A 15,515-nucleotide genomic window follows, 5' to 3' on the forward strand; every position below is an offset into this window, starting at 1 on the left:
TCCATGGTCCAGTTCTGACGTTCACATGCCCATTGTAGGCGCTTTCGGCGGTGGACAGGGCCCCTTTATAACATCTTCATTGTAGTACAGTAGATAATTTGTCATTTGTTCAATCAGTGCAATTATTGTTAAAGCTGTTGCCTGTCTGGATTACATCTTTACAAAGTATAATTCTATAACAATCAAATATTTATAGCACACTTTATGAAAAGTAAGTATCCATGTTTTTAGATTTTTTTTTCTCTAAATAATGCCATTATTCATAATAAAATTATTATTTTAATAAAACATTAAAATAAAGCAGAAAAAAATAGTTTTAAACTAGTATCATCCATGTCATGTCTCATTATTTACTGAAAGCAAAATATAACAATTAAAAACATTAACAAATCATGATAATTCATAAATAAATCACTCTCATTACACCGCATTTGTTGTCACCAACTTAAGTCTGAAACATATAGAGAACATAATGAAGCCAAGCAATATCTTACAAATGTTTTAAAAATGTTTCCAAAGCAGCAAATCTATCAATGGTGCATTCATTATCATTTTATTATGTAAAAATATATTTTCATGCTTAAAAGGTAAGAAAAGAAACATAAGCATCTTCAAACGCCAAGAAAGAAAAGAAAGCGGAAGGAATATAGTTTCAATTGATTCAATAAAATGGGAAACGGTAGTATGCATGTGTTTAATTTGCAAAGCAAATACATGAGATTAGCTTTAGAGCCATACCAAATGGCTTATAAGAGTTATAAAATGCTAATCAGATAAAATAATAATAAAGAAAAAGTGCAAGAATGGTAGGTATACCTGCATGCTTTAGAAAATATGGCACCCTAAAGACTGTCAATAATGATTACTTTTATTTACCTGCAATGCCATTTCACTACATTGTGCCCCAGACCTTTACAAAAGCCTTTAATATATAAAACTAATATATATCATGGAAGGGTTACTCTTTGACTTACTAGTGGAAAAACAAATATTCCTCCTGCAATGTAATTGTGGTGAATATTGGGGAAAGGAAACAAAAATGCACCTTTTATTAAAAAGAGTCTGAGATGTAGTTAATTTTATTTGCATTTCCTTATCCTGCTTTGTACCTTTTGATGGGAGAAATACAATTCACACAACTCCTTTTTGGTATTTATGTACAGCAAGTCTGTTTTCAGCTTTTGCCAGTTTATAGAAACGAGGTAGCTTGCACTAATGAATCAATGATTTCATCTTTAATTGTTAATTGGGTTGAAGAGTACTTACAAAGTGAATGTACCAGAGTACAGATATTAGTTTTAGGAGTGGTGTTTTTCAAGAGAAACAAGTCAAAACTCATCTAAATGTAAACTTCCTCTATAGCACCATTTGTGTTAAAAAAAAAAAAAAAAATACAACATACTGTAACAAAAACAGGCAAATCCAAATTTTAATATTAACTAGTGTTGGTACAGTGTATAGCATCATTACTGTTACTTTGAAGCAATGGCCATCATAATTTAAAACAGCAGTTGATGGATATTTTTTTTATTTTTTTATAAAAATTCAGTTAAATTGAATTTCTTATTTCAAGGGAACAATCGGTAAAAAAAATGTGGACCAGTTGTTTTCTGAAACACTTGAAAGGCACAATAAATATCTTGCTACAGGGCCAGAAAAGTCCAACGCTCTGTATGTACACGGCTGATCTTGTCAGCAGTCACTTTAAGAGTCTGATGATTCTCTTCCATACATCTCTACTCCTTGATTTTACAAGAAGCAAACAGGCCCAATATCAATGCCAAACTCCTGATCTGAACCTCCAATGTCCACAGGTGCAATATCCACAATTGGTAGTCTTGCTGTTTTCTGGGTTCTGTATTCAAATACTGTCTTGCCCCACTTACCACCTGCTTGCTGTGAAAAGAAAAACATAGTTTAGGTAAGTACTGGTGGACTTCAATATTGTAAAATCCATTATACTGTATCTCTGGCATACCTCATGGCCCTTGGTGGGAGATTTCAAATTACATATACACTGATGAGCCAAAACATTATGACCACCTGCCTAATATGCCGTTGGTTCTCTGCGTGTCGCCAAAACAGCGCCGAGGTATGGACTCCACAAGACCCCTGAAGGTGTCCTGTGGTATCTGGCACCAAGACATTAGCAGCTGATCCTTCAAGTCCTGTAATTTGCGAGGTGGAGCTGCCGTGGATTGGACTTGTTGGTCCAGCACATCCCACAGATGCTCAGTCGTATTGAGATCTGGAGAATTTGGAAGCCATGTTCCTCAAACAATTCCCGAACAGTGTGTGCAGTGTGGCAGGGCGCACTATTCTGCTGAAAGAGGCCACTGCCATCAGGGAATACCATTGCCATGAAGGGGTACCTGCACTGCAACGATGTTTAGGTAGTTGGCAAATGTCAAATTGACATTCACATGAATGGCCAGACCCACTTTTTCACAGCAGAACATTGCCCAGAGCATCACACTCCTTCTACCGGCTTGTCGTCTTTCCACAGTGTATCATGGTGCCATCACTTCCCCAGGTAAATTGCTCACACGTTCATGGCCATTCATGTGATGTAAAAGAAAATGGGACTCATCAGACCAGGCAACCTTCTTCCACTGCCCCAAGGTCCAGTTCCGACACTCGCATGCCTATTGTAAGCGCTTTCGACAGTGGATCTGGAGCACTCTGACCGGTCTGTGGCTACACAGCCCCATAAGCAGCAGGGTACGATGCACTGTGTGTTGTGACATATTCCTCCCGTAACCATCATTAAAATGTTCTGTGCCACAGTAGACCTGTTGGTTTGGACCAGACAGGATAGCCTTCGTTGCCCTCGCGCATCGATGCCCCTTGTGCGCCCAACATCCTGTCGCCGGTTTGTGGTTTGTCCCTCTTCAGACCACTGTCGGTACGTAGGTACTCACCACTGCTGACCGGAAGCACCCCACAAACCTTGCCGTTTCAGAGATGCTCTGAACCAATCATCTGGCCATAACAATTTGGCCCTTGTCAAAGTCGCTCAGGTCTTTACTCTTGCCCATTTCTCCTGCATTCAACACATTGACTACGAGAACTGATTGTTCGCTTACCATCTAATCTACCCAGACCTTGACATTTGGCCTTGTTAGGAGATGATCAACATTATTCACTTCACCTATGAGTGGTCATAATGTTTTGGCTCATCAGTGTATGTGTGCTTTTAAGTGTTGGGTGTATGTGTGGTAATCTACAAAGGTCTCTAACCTACCTATGGCCAACATAATTTGTATAAGAATCATACTATGGCCTATGTTGTCAGCTTTTCAAGGTATCAAAGGTGCACTCCTGATAGGACGGTTGTTCCAAAAGATAGGCAGCATAATTGAAAACACTCTTGAAATCACTTGTGAATCAAGTCTCCTGTGCACTTCGCCAAAATGAGTGCACTATTTGAGCACTGCAAATCGATCACTTATGAGATTCTATTTCAGTTAGTATGCTGCCTCAGAATGGAGCTTCTTAGTCAGCAAACAGTAAGGGAGCTTGCAAGGTTGTAGAACAGAGAAATAGAAAGGATGTCTTGCAGTGTACTTACTGAGCAGCTGTCCTCTAGGACAGTGTATCTGAAGCGGTTGTTTCCCTCAGCTTTGAGCTCAACATCATTTGAAGCTTTGAGGATGACTGCTTTCTTAAGGTTTCCAGTTGATTCATCCTTGTAGCCCACAGTGTTCTTGCAGTGGTAAGTGATTGTTTGTGAGGCCTCTTTGGAGAGCAGACGGATGAAGGTCATCTGAACTGTGACAGTGTTGGCTGGCTGGTCTTTATTCCCATAAGTGAACTTCACAAAGAAAGACAAACAAACAAATATATAACTGGTACATACAGTTGTACTCACTTGTGTACGGACTTAATTTCCAGTAACAAAACAACCAGAAATCAATCATTTTCAATGAAGTTGGCAATTTGAGGAAACATTAGCCAAAGAGATCGTTTACAATGTTGAGTAGAATTCATGTTTATGCAAATGAGGAGTGATGCAATGTGGAGACAACCAATGGGAATGCAGACACAGTTGGCTATAGCTGTCGAGTAAGAACACCTACTAGGAACAAACAGCACAGAGACTCACCTCCAGAAATTTAAATCGCAATTTAATTAGTGTGAACATTCCTTAAACCAAATCAGAAGAGCAGCTACCACATGCTTACATAGGTTCCACCATTCATGTTGGCTCCAAACCACACAGGTTTATTTCCTGGGGAACTCCACCATGCCTTCCGGGGGATGCTTGAGGGGATTGCAGAGATACATGTTTCTCCTGTATCCATATTGCAATGTACTTTGATGGCATCCTCTGCACTGCCCTGGTTTGGATCCACCCAGTATTCGCCTACAATGTAGAGATGAAACATTTGAGGATGACTGATATTCTTAATCAAAAGGATCCTTAATCAAAACTTCAGCTAAAGTCTGCCTTTGCAAACCTCTAAACTGAACTTACCACTCTTTTTTTGAGGGTAACATTGCTTCAAATCCTCACAAGTTCTAGCAGGATGCTTCCTACTACCATCGGGGCTACGCATACTATCGATCTGGCTGCTCAGAGCCTTCAAAGTAGCCTGAACTCCAGGGTCAGCCTGGAACAGGCTTGATGAGTTACTCTTGGGAAGAGCCTCATCCTCGCTGAACTCTGGGGGAGGAGGACCAGCATCATAATCTTGAGGCCCACCAAAGAGGTCTTCCATAGCTGCAGTGGGTGGACCAGGAGATCCAGGGGGGCCAGGAGGACCAGGATCCCCAGGAGGTCCCTAATAGTTAGATGACACAAAAATATGTGGGTGTCTTAATTGAATCATAGTGATTAATATTATGTGAGACTGCATGACAGTTTAACTTGCCTCTGGTCCAATGTCACCACTTGATCCTCTTGAACCAGGAGGGCCCATAGGTCCAGGCTGTCCAATGTACCCTTCCTTTCCTGGTGGTCCAATGGGCCCAGGAGGTCCCTATGAGATAAATGATTGAATATAAGTCATCCACATTTTGGTTCAACTACTTGTAAATCACTCACATTAAACAAGTTTAATGCATACCCTTTGCCCACTTGGACCAAAAATGCCTGGGGCTCCCTGTTCACCAGTTGTGCCCTAAAAATGAAATAAATATAAAAGGCTATGACAACAAAATCTTCACTGATATTATGTTGCTTAGTATGTTATATTACAGTATATGAATTATATCCTGTGTGCAGACAATGATGCAGGCTTTGAAATCTAGGGTTTTTTGGTTTATAACTTACAGGTGGTCCAGGAAGACCTTGTAAACCTGCAAATCCTCGATGACCCTTCTGTCCCCTTTCTCCATGGTCACCCAAATCACCTTTATCCCCTCTTGGTCCTTGTGGTCCCTTAAATAGATGGTTGGAAATGAAGGAGCAGTTGTGTAAGTGTTTTTACCAGCAACCATAAGGTAAATGAAATATTTCCAATGTTCATGTTGTTTTGTGATGTCATAGGTATCTTACTGCGAGTCCTCGCTTTCCAGCAGGACCTGGAGGGCCCGCAGGTCCTTTTGAACCCTTTGAAGAAAACATAAACCAAAATGCTTTAAACATTACATCTCACTCTAAACTTAAAGGAATATTCTGGGTCATTCGAAACAAGTTAAGCTCAACCCACAGTATCTGTGGCATAATGGTGATTACCACAAAAATGCATTTAAACTTTTCTTTAAAAAAAAAAACAAAACACAAAAACTGAGGTTACAATGAGGCACTTACAGTTGAAGTAATTAGAGCCAATTTAGCAGAAATGTGAAGCTAATAATTGTATAAAAGCACTTGCATTAATTCTCCTGTTAGAACTTGTTTATTATTTGAGTTGTAACGTTATTAAAATCATTGTTTTTCACAGCCGTTTTAGGATTTTAGGGTTTATGACGTTACATAATCATGGCAACAAAATTTTAAAATTGGATATACAGTTAATTTGCACAGAATATGTTGGTATGTGATTTACATTACAGATTGGCCCCATTCACTTACATTGTAAGTGCCTCACTGTGACCCAGATTTTTGCTTTTTCTAAAGAAATGGTGTCAAAATTTGTTTATGGTAATCAACATTATGCCACAAATGCTGTCGAATAAGCTTAACTTGTACTGAACTGAAAATATTCCTTTGAGTAAATGGAATAGAAAATCCCAAATGTGAGACTTACAGACTCTCCTCTCTTTCCAACGCCACCAGTTGCACCAACAGGACCAAGGGAACCTGGTGCTCCAGGAGGTCCAAGCAAACCCTCTGGCCCTGGATCTCCTCGATCACCCTTTAAAAAATAAAAAACTCCATAATATTGGCACAAAAAGCTTAAGTTCATCAAATGTTAGGGGTTATTTGAAGAATTTGATACTCACTCGGGCACCTATGACACCTTCCTTTCCTGGTGGGCCATCAGATCCAGCGGGTCCCTAATGATCAAAACTACATTTTTCATTCCCATTGCATCAAGAAAAATGTCAATACATGTCTTTATTGTGCCAAGAAGTGCCATTTTGTGCAATTGTTATTCTACTGCAATTATATTAAATAATTTTTATATTTTACATCAGGTCCAGGATCACCCCGGGGTCCATTAGCGCCTGGCATCCCAACTGGGCCAGGAGGTCCTTTGTCTCCTGAAGATCCTGGTGTGCCCTGTTTTCCTGGAGGACCCTACATGCGACAATCAAGAGCAAGCATATTAGAGGAGCTCATATGAAATTAAGTTTAGTACATGCACTATTGAGGACAGTAAGCTATTACCTGAAGCAATGCACAATTTCAATATTTTAGCATGTTACAATGAGTCATTTTAATTCTAAAAGTCTTGTATTGGATACTAACAGCTGGTCCAGGGAGTCCTGGCATTCCACGTTCTCCTCTTTGACCTGGAAGGCCTACAATTCCTCTCTGCCCTGTTGTTCCAGCTGGACCTGGTGGACCATCAGGCCCCTGAAGGAGATAACTGTTAACAATCTTTTTCTTGTTTATACACTTGGTATTTCAGCTGAAAAAAGTGTGGTGCACTTACTGGTGGTCCATCTTCTCCAGAATCACCTTTGTCTCCAGGGCTTCCAGCAGGACCAGGTTGACCTCTCTCTCCCTGACGTCCTGAAGGTCCATGGTCTCCTCGAAGACCAGGTGGACCTTCTTTTCCTGGAAGACCAAGTGGACCTGGCTCACCAAGAGGACCCTAAGAAAACAAAGACTTAATGGTTTGAAAAGGTTTTCATAAATTCTAATTTGGACCATCTGCACGTAATGCAACATACTTACAGTTGGACCAGGTGGGCCAACTCTTCCAGCAGATCCAGGGAAACCTGTTGGGCCCTAAACATTGATGCATGTTAATTTACCAATCATTAACCACTTTAATTCAGTATCTTTTATTACATCTATACTCACAGGGGCCCCCTGTGTTCCTCTCCCTCCCTTTGGTCCAGCTACACCAATTTTACCCTATAGTAACATATCAAAAGGAGATTAATAATGTACAAGTATCTTAACAGCATCTTCAGGAAACCAATTTGACATGTTTTCTATCACCTGTGACCCTGGAGGACCAGCCAGCCCTTGAGGACCAGGTGATCCAGCATCACCCTTTTGACCAGGCTCCCCCGGTGGTCCTTTCACACCAGGCTGACCATCAGGACCCTGTGGTTTTGAAAACATACCAGGTTTACAACCAGTAGAATCAGCTTACTCAAAGAACTAAGGTACTTTTGTGTTTTAAACATTTATTGCATATATTGTCAAACACGTGTGAGGTTCTACTTACAGGCGGTCCAGCAAAGCCTACAGCACCAATTGGGCCAGGCTCACCCCGGGCTCCCTTAGGGTTAAGAAAATTTTTTGTCATTAAATCAACACATTAATCTAAATAAAAATAGTGTAGGTTTCTGTGTTTAGATCTCAAAAATCATCTCACTGGCATCGCTCTTGATCCTTGAGGTCCAGGTGGTCCCTTAGGTCCTGGTTCTCCCTGTGAAAGAATTATGTTAGAATTGTGTGGCCTTTAAAGAAAACTAAATAAAGTTATTGTGACAAATGTGTATGTACCTTTTCACCACTTGGGCCAGGGGGTCCTGTTGGGCCAACAGGGCCTGTTAAACCCTACAAAAGTAAGACAAAACTACAGTATGAGATTTTCTTGTCATATCAAGCATGACCTACAGAGAGACTAATTTGGTCTGCTGCATCTGTAGACCTGTTTAAACAAGTCTGATAAACTCTTTCAATTCAAGTTTTTGCTTCTATTTACTCAATATGTAAATGTATTCATTCCAAATACTTGGCTTCTTTTCATCTACATTCTTTGTTTGCCATATACTAATAAGTCAAAGTTGCTTGGTTTAAGCTTAATGTTGACCTTTATGTTTTCTCACAAAATATTGTCTCGCAACATTGAAACAGATTAAGGTTTCGATGTAAAACCTTAATGATATTGATATATTTACCCTTGCACCGTCGCTTCCTGGAGTGCCCTCTGATCCTTTCTCACCAATAGCTCCCTAAATATGTGGAAAAGATCAATTTAAAGCCAGATGATAATGACACAAATATTCATGTACAGTACATACTGTGAATCAAACTGCCTTGCTACTCACTCTGTCTCCTTTTGGACCAGGTGGACCAGAAATCCCTCTTTCACCTGGCATTCCCTGCAGACCAGGAGGGCCTGGATCCCCTAAAGTACCTGAAGGCCCAGGGCTGCCCTACAGATCATTCAGATGAATTTTGAATTAATATTTTAAAATTATTCATAAAAAATCTCATGTTAACGACATATGTCAGGAATATGAAGTTGGACTGCATGCTGTAAATTAACTGACGAAGTGTGCTAATTATTTTGGACAAAAAACAGTAGTTATTAAAGGAATTTTCTCTGACCTGTGTACAAGTTAAGATTCATCAACAGCATCTGTGGCATGCTGTTGTTGTTATTTACGGCAAATAATTTGGACTCCTGAAGGATATGTTACAGATGCTCTTCATAAAGCTTAACTTGTACTGAACCCAGAATATTCCTTTAACATCTCATTCTGAAGTGCTTATAATTGTGAACTAATTTAAATGGATTACACATTATTCCTATATAACAGTACTTAAAATAAACACATAAAATAATTTTCAGTTCTACCTTCGGGCCATCAGGACCAGGAGCTCCTGGAATACCTTTGGCTCCATTCAGACCAGGAGGCCCAAGCTCTCCTCTCTCTCCCGGAATTCCACGTTCACCCTGTTAAATGAGTTGACTGACCATTAGAGACACAATTTCAGAACAACAGCATGTTTACAGAAGTGATTTAGGATAAAAGCTAGAACTTACCCTTGGTCCAATTTGGCCTACTGGGCCACCCTCACCAGGGATACCCTGAATAAAGAGACATTCCTGATTAGCATTGTTTTCTGGCATCAGGAGAACATTTGTCACCTGTCTTTCATATATATTTTTCAAGGAATATGAGGATTGATGTGAGTTGAAGTCGAAAAGTTGTCAGCGAACATCAAATAACCGTACCTGATCACCAGGTTTTCCTCCCTCTCCAGGAGCACCTGCTGGTCCTGGCAATCCCTGACAAACAGGACAGAAGACTGATATTACAACAGAGCCAAATCACAAAAAAAAGAATTTTTAATTATCAAAAAATCATTAATAAAGCACCTGGAAACCGTGCATTCCAGGAGGACCCTGTTCACCTCTATCCCCCGCTTGACCCTGAAAATCAAGAAATAAAACCCTAAACAACTTGTGCTCTACTTGTACTCTTATGCTTTGTTCAGACAGGCAGCAAAAATCTAATTTGTTGGCATATCTGACTCAGATCTGTGTAGTTACTTGTGGTCTAAACGGAAAAAAGAAAATAACAACAACAACAACATAAACATTTATTTTTTACAAACCCGGTATACAACACATCCATATGTGTCTTGAAATCCGATTAAAATCAGATTTTTGAAAATGTGTTTCAGTGTCATTTTGGATGCGACAGATATCATGATGGACATGAGTACGGGCAAAATCTCCAGTGTGGTGACATGTTAAAGCGCAAGTCTTTACTATGGCAACCAACATAGATACGTATATGAGATATTTTACTGCATTGTTTGAACAAACGGATCCCCCATAAAAAGATTTTTAAAAACAAACTGGAATTGGGTGCAATATGAACAATGCCTTGGCATTGCTATCTTTAATAGCAGTTCAACACAAAGTACAGTGGTAAAAAATGTTTCAGTGCTAAAGAGACAAAGTAGCACACTTACAGTTGGACCTGGTGGACCAGCTGGGCCGACTTCACCATCTTTCCCAGGTAGGCCCTACAAAGAAAGCCAAGGTTGAATGGTAAAGTTCAATTTTAGAATTACATTTTGACATTGCTGCCACAAAGATTTTTCAGAGTGTTTTGTAGCACGTTGCTATGTGGTTGCTAGGACATTGTTATGTGTATGCTAGAGTACTCTGGTTCTTAGAAATGGTTTGGGTCTGACCCTCAATCCAAATCTATTGAATTTTTTCCAGCAGTTGTTTTTTTTTTTTTTTTTTAAATCCTGTCTGTTTGCTCCGATTACATAGTGTGGGACAAGTTATGAAAGAACCACTAATTCATGGGAGCTGAAATTTCTGTTACTTACCCTCTGCCCAGGAACTCCTGCGGATCCCTGCTCACCTGCCTTCCCTGGATCTCCCTAAATTGTTGTTAAAATTGTGTATGAGTTTGCAAGTTCTAAACTAAAACTATATATATATATATATATATATATATATATATATATATATATATATATATATATATATATATATATATACACACACACACACACACACACACACACATATAAATCCTACTCACATTAAAACCCTTTGGACCTATTAAACCCATTGTTCCTGCTGGGCCTCTTGTTCCAGTTGACCCCGCAGGCCCTGGGCGACCATCCTCACCTGGAGCACCCTGTAGAAGGTGAATAGTAACATTACTTTTCTTTACTATTGCAAATGTTGACATATTATTCCAGTCATAAGTGTAAAAACATTAGAAAAAATGTACCAGTGGTCCTGGCTTTCCTTCAGCACCTTGAACTCCAGGTGTACCTGTCAAACCCTGAGAAAACCAAAGAAAGTTGTTTATATAGGTATTTGAAGAAAGAAGTAAAGTAATGCACATACAATTGATGATGAAATATAATTTTCCTTTACCCTTGCGCCTGGTAGACCTGGTTCACCTGTTCTCCCTGGATCTCCAGTAGACCCCTTAGGGCCAGAAGTACCTGTAATTCCACGGTCACCTTGTGCACCCTTAGATTAGAATGAACAAAAGGAAATTATTTCAGGTTACTATAATTTTGCCAAATAGGACATGTTCCTGAAGCAACACATTTTGCTTGTCCTGGAACAGCATTCCTGTGGCCCTAACCATTAACTTCACCTAACACCAGAGAAAAAAAGACTGATAAGAATTATGTTCAAGACCCAACCCCATCCCAAAGCTTAACGCTAAACCAAACCAGAGAAATAATAAGGAGTTGTTATGCTTAATATGGCCACTTTAGAAATGGAAGTCCCACCTTACAGCTAAAAGAACCAATCGCCTTTTTGATAGAGACATTGTCTGTCTGTTTACTGGACAACGCGCAGGTGCATTAGTTGGACCACTCTGAATTTTTATTTTATTTTATTTATAATTTTTTTAAATACTGAAGTACAATTTATGATACCACTGTTGTCAGATTTTATATAGCTGATTTTAAATATATATATATATATATATATATATATAAATTTTGATCAGCAGTTTTGGAGATTTTAGTTTTTCCTCATTCAAGTAGATCAGAGCTGTACTTGCAAGACTACAGAAAAGCTCCCCGAGGAGTTACGAATATGGCCGCAGAGTGTTCTGACTTTCCTTAAAAAGATTTTGACCTAACTTTAAAATATGATTGGTTGATAGGAAAGGTGTTCCAGAACCAACAATAAATTTTGATGCAGGAACATGTCCTACTTAGCAAATTCATGCTTACCATTATTGCAGTATTAAACTAATCAATACTGCATTTAGATTAACTCTCTTATTACCTTTGGACCTGGTAAGCCATCTTGACCAGGAAAGCCACGGTTTCCAGGAACCCCCTAAATTAGACAACGACACCCATGAAAAATAGAGTTATTATCAGAAATGACATACTTTCTTATCTAATGTTGCAAAGATAATGTAAAGAAAACTAGACTCACTCTTTCACCAACAGGTCCGGGTGGGCCAACAGAACCGGGGTCTCCTCTGAGTCCACGTTTTCCTTCCTCTCCCTGAGGTCCAATTACACCCTGTGATCCTGGTGGACCCTACAACAAAGAAATACATTACATATAAAGGTGTATGTAATTTGGTTTAAAATTCTTTCTCTTATCCCAGCTTAATATGCAGCTACAATTATAAGTAAGGAAATCGTAGGTTGATTCCCATGAAAATTGTAAACGCTTTGAAAATTTAAAAACAGTAACTATTTTGCAGTTTCATTTGGTGATGCTAGTGGTGCAGAAATTACATACTTCACCTTTATTTTAATGCACATAAAGGGTAGTTCATCCAAAAATGACATTTCTGACATCATTTACTCACCCTCATGTTGTTCCAAACACATATGACTGACTTTTATCCATGGAATAAAAATGAGATGCTTGGCAGAATGACACCCTAAGTCACCATTCACTTTCATTTAATATTTTAATTCCATAAAATGAAGATGACTGGTGTCTGAAGTTGTCATTCTGCAACATGAGGCTTAGTAAATGATGGAACAATTTTCATTTTAGGTGAACTATCCCTTTTTCCCACAGTTCCTGTAAACCAAGCTAAGATAAATAGGTATACACTATTATTCAATCATAACTTACAAGTTCTCCTTTAGGTCCAGCCTCTCCTTTAAATCCAGGAACACCTACATCTCCCTAAACAAAACAACAAAACAAACCAGAATGCTGGTGGTCAGCTGTGTTTTGGAAATTCTGTTTTTTAATTATTAGTTAATCCGTTTGATATACTGGACATTTTCAGATACACATTTTAAGGCACAAATATAAAGTATATGAATAAGCATATTTTACAATATGCCATTTTACGTTGTATGAACACAACAAATCTGTTATGTAACTAAGGACATAAAATAAAAGATTGGGAATACCATATCATCAACAAATTAACTTGTGACTTTACTGCTCACATTGCACTTGTGTTCTATGAAACAATGTACATATCATTACTCAATAACTCCACCCACTACTAAAAATTAAATTGTCAATCAGCATTTCCCTCATACATTACAAAATCTTCAATCCATAAATCCATATCTCATAACCTGAGAGCCAAAATTCCACTTAGAAGGCATTACCCCTTGACCTTTGATCCCAGGCTGTCCAGTGCTTCCCTGAGGCCCTGGTGGGCCAGGTGGGCCAAGCAGACCAACAGGGCCCTGAGGACCAGCATTTCCCTAAAGAAAATACTATATGATTAATTGCTGAAGATTTTTTACTGCATTTGTAATGCAATAAAAATGTCAATATTTTAACATTTTACTAAAATTGTACATGTATTATGTAAATGTTGTGTCTTTAACATACCACTGGGCCTTTGGTACCAGGACCACCGTCAGTTCCCAGGGGCCCCTGCAAAGTTTGGAATTATGTTGAATTCACATCAAAGAATGTGATCACAAATGCTGAATCACTGATATACAAAAATGAGATTCAAAACATACGACATTGCCAGTTGGTCCTGGTATGCCTAGATGTCCGGTCTCTCCTCTTTGTCCCTGTTGTCCCTCTGGCCCTCTCACACCTGTGGGTCCTGGTTGACCCTGGAAACCAATTATAAATACAGTAGCAATATTCAATATGGAAATCACCAGATTTGAAGTTTAGTTCAATTATATGAAAATATGCAGTGTATATATATATATAAAGCTAAGACTGGCAACTATATGCTTAAAGGGATAGTTTATCCAAAAATGAAAATTCTGTCTTCATTTACTCACCCTTATGTTGTTCCAAACCAATATGACTTTCTTCCATGGTTGAGTAAATGATGACAACATTTTCATTTTTGGGTGAACTTTAATATGTAATACATTGAAATACATTTTTGTAGTACTTACCTTCATACCTGGAGTTCCAGGATACCCTGGGGGACCACTGATTCCCAAAGGACCCTAAAAACAATTAAAAGTTCAGATGTCAGTATCATGAGTTCTGCATTTGTTTGGTATTTTACATGTTGTTATCTTTTGGTTAACTAACAATATCTTACCATCGGACCTGGTTTACCAACATTTCCTTGAGCACCACGTGTACCCTGAAATACAAGAATAAAAGATTAGTAAATTAAAGCTATCAGAGCAATGCTATAACTCTACTGTTTTTGTGCTCACCGGTGTCCCACTCGGACCTGGGCGTCCCCTCTCTCCAGACATTCCCCTTGGACCCTGCATTTAGCAATATATTTTTTTAATTTCTTTGCCCCAAAGTGTTTTCTTAGCCTTTATTCATCTCTTCTTGAATTAACTAGATTCACTTATAATGTGAAGTTCAATTTTCACTTCTAATACCATTGTATTGTATACTTACCATAGGGCCAGGGGCACCCATTGCACCAGGTCCACCAGATTCACCCTAAAATAAAGTATACAAACTAATAATAAAATCTATGAAGTAATAAGAATCATGAATTTCATGTTTATTTCAGTCAGATTTTGTTCTAATCAATAGATACATATTTTAAATTCTCAAGTACAGTACTGCACTGTTAAAGGGATAGTTCACACCAAAATGAAAATTCTCGCATAATTAACTCATCCTCATGCCATCCCAGATGTGTATGACTTTATTTCTTCTGCTGAACACAACTGAAGGTTTGTAGAAGAATCCCTCAACAGCATAAAAGTAATCCATAAGACTTCACTGGTTTAATCCATATCTTCAAAAGTGATATGATAAATGTGGGTGAGAAACAGATCAATATTTATGTAATTTTTTACTATAAATCACCACTTTCTCTTTCAAATTTGAATGTTACATGTGGCACCTGTGATGAGAGAATTTTAATTTTTGGGTGAACAATCCCTTTAAGACTTTGTCAATACTAGGCTAAGATCTAAAGTCTAAATTTAAGCTAATTAACTCTAAAGTGGCTTCAGTCAAAATTGGAAAAAAATGAACCTTGGATCCCAGTGCTCCTCGTTCTCCTTTAAGACCAGCTGGACCTTGATGTCCCTAAATTATGAAAGGACATGTTTGTTATTTTGATAGACTTCAAATCAGTCCTCAGAAGCAATGATGGCAATGCAATAGCAATACAATTTTGAACTTTAATATTTGTTTCACATTATTCTTTACTCCTTTTAGCAAACTGGGGTGAGAACCATCACAATGGAACATCACATAAAGGTAACCCCTTTTATTAGATGTCTTTAACTACTATATACTAACATTAAAATGTATATTCATTGTCTT

General features: G+C 38.5%; 1 protein-coding gene across 1 annotated transcript in view; it reads right to left on the reverse strand.

Annotated features, from left to right (window-relative positions):
- Nucleotides 1–680: 680 nt before the first annotated feature.
- The window catches only part of LOC127447322 (collagen alpha-2(V) chain-like), a 37,439-nt gene continuing 22,604 nt past the window's right edge, over nucleotides 681–15,515 (reverse strand). Inside the window, exons 14-54 of the mRNA XM_051709110.1 lie at nucleotides 15,222–15,275; nucleotides 14,631–14,675; nucleotides 14,435–14,488; nucleotides 14,314–14,358; nucleotides 14,162–14,215; nucleotides 13,766–13,864; nucleotides 13,629–13,673; nucleotides 13,400–13,498; nucleotides 12,906–12,959; nucleotides 12,246–12,353; nucleotides 12,090–12,143; nucleotides 11,214–11,312; nucleotides 11,065–11,118; nucleotides 10,870–10,968; nucleotides 10,652–10,705; nucleotides 10,283–10,336; nucleotides 9,681–9,734; nucleotides 9,537–9,590; nucleotides 9,345–9,389; nucleotides 9,156–9,254; nucleotides 8,623–8,730; nucleotides 8,473–8,526; nucleotides 8,075–8,128; nucleotides 7,944–7,997; nucleotides 7,794–7,847; nucleotides 7,562–7,669; nucleotides 7,421–7,474; nucleotides 7,292–7,345; nucleotides 7,047–7,208; nucleotides 6,860–6,967; nucleotides 6,581–6,688; nucleotides 6,391–6,444; nucleotides 6,195–6,302; nucleotides 5,501–5,554; nucleotides 5,276–5,383; nucleotides 5,070–5,123; nucleotides 4,875–4,982; nucleotides 4,478–4,784; nucleotides 4,185–4,366; nucleotides 3,572–3,814; nucleotides 681–1,896 (exon numbers count right to left, since the gene is read on the reverse strand). Coding sequence (XP_051565070.1) covers nucleotides 1,750–1,896; nucleotides 3,572–3,814; nucleotides 4,185–4,366; nucleotides 4,478–4,784; nucleotides 4,875–4,982; nucleotides 5,070–5,123; nucleotides 5,276–5,383; nucleotides 5,501–5,554; nucleotides 6,195–6,302; nucleotides 6,391–6,444; nucleotides 6,581–6,688; nucleotides 6,860–6,967; nucleotides 7,047–7,208; nucleotides 7,292–7,345; nucleotides 7,421–7,474; nucleotides 7,562–7,669; nucleotides 7,794–7,847; nucleotides 7,944–7,997; nucleotides 8,075–8,128; nucleotides 8,473–8,526; nucleotides 8,623–8,730; nucleotides 9,156–9,254; nucleotides 9,345–9,389; nucleotides 9,537–9,590; nucleotides 9,681–9,734; nucleotides 10,283–10,336; nucleotides 10,652–10,705; nucleotides 10,870–10,968; nucleotides 11,065–11,118; nucleotides 11,214–11,312; nucleotides 12,090–12,143; nucleotides 12,246–12,353; nucleotides 12,906–12,959; nucleotides 13,400–13,498; nucleotides 13,629–13,673; nucleotides 13,766–13,864; nucleotides 14,162–14,215; nucleotides 14,314–14,358; nucleotides 14,435–14,488; nucleotides 14,631–14,675; nucleotides 15,222–15,275 — 3,606 coding nt within the window. The 3' untranslated portion in view covers nucleotides 681–1,749. The remainder of the gene's footprint in view (nucleotides 1,897–3,571; nucleotides 3,815–4,184; nucleotides 4,367–4,477; nucleotides 4,785–4,874; nucleotides 4,983–5,069; nucleotides 5,124–5,275; nucleotides 5,384–5,500; nucleotides 5,555–6,194; nucleotides 6,303–6,390; nucleotides 6,445–6,580; nucleotides 6,689–6,859; nucleotides 6,968–7,046; nucleotides 7,209–7,291; nucleotides 7,346–7,420; nucleotides 7,475–7,561; nucleotides 7,670–7,793; nucleotides 7,848–7,943; nucleotides 7,998–8,074; nucleotides 8,129–8,472; nucleotides 8,527–8,622; nucleotides 8,731–9,155; nucleotides 9,255–9,344; nucleotides 9,390–9,536; nucleotides 9,591–9,680; nucleotides 9,735–10,282; nucleotides 10,337–10,651; nucleotides 10,706–10,869; nucleotides 10,969–11,064; nucleotides 11,119–11,213; nucleotides 11,313–12,089; nucleotides 12,144–12,245; nucleotides 12,354–12,905; nucleotides 12,960–13,399; nucleotides 13,499–13,628; nucleotides 13,674–13,765; nucleotides 13,865–14,161; nucleotides 14,216–14,313; nucleotides 14,359–14,434; nucleotides 14,489–14,630; nucleotides 14,676–15,221; nucleotides 15,276–15,515) is intronic.

This window comes from Myxocyprinus asiaticus, chromosome 10 (genome assembly GCF_019703515.2).
Source record: "Myxocyprinus asiaticus isolate MX2 ecotype Aquarium Trade chromosome 10, UBuf_Myxa_2, whole genome shotgun sequence".
Lineage (NCBI taxonomy): Eukaryota > Metazoa > Chordata > Actinopteri > Cypriniformes > Catostomidae > Myxocyprinus > Myxocyprinus asiaticus.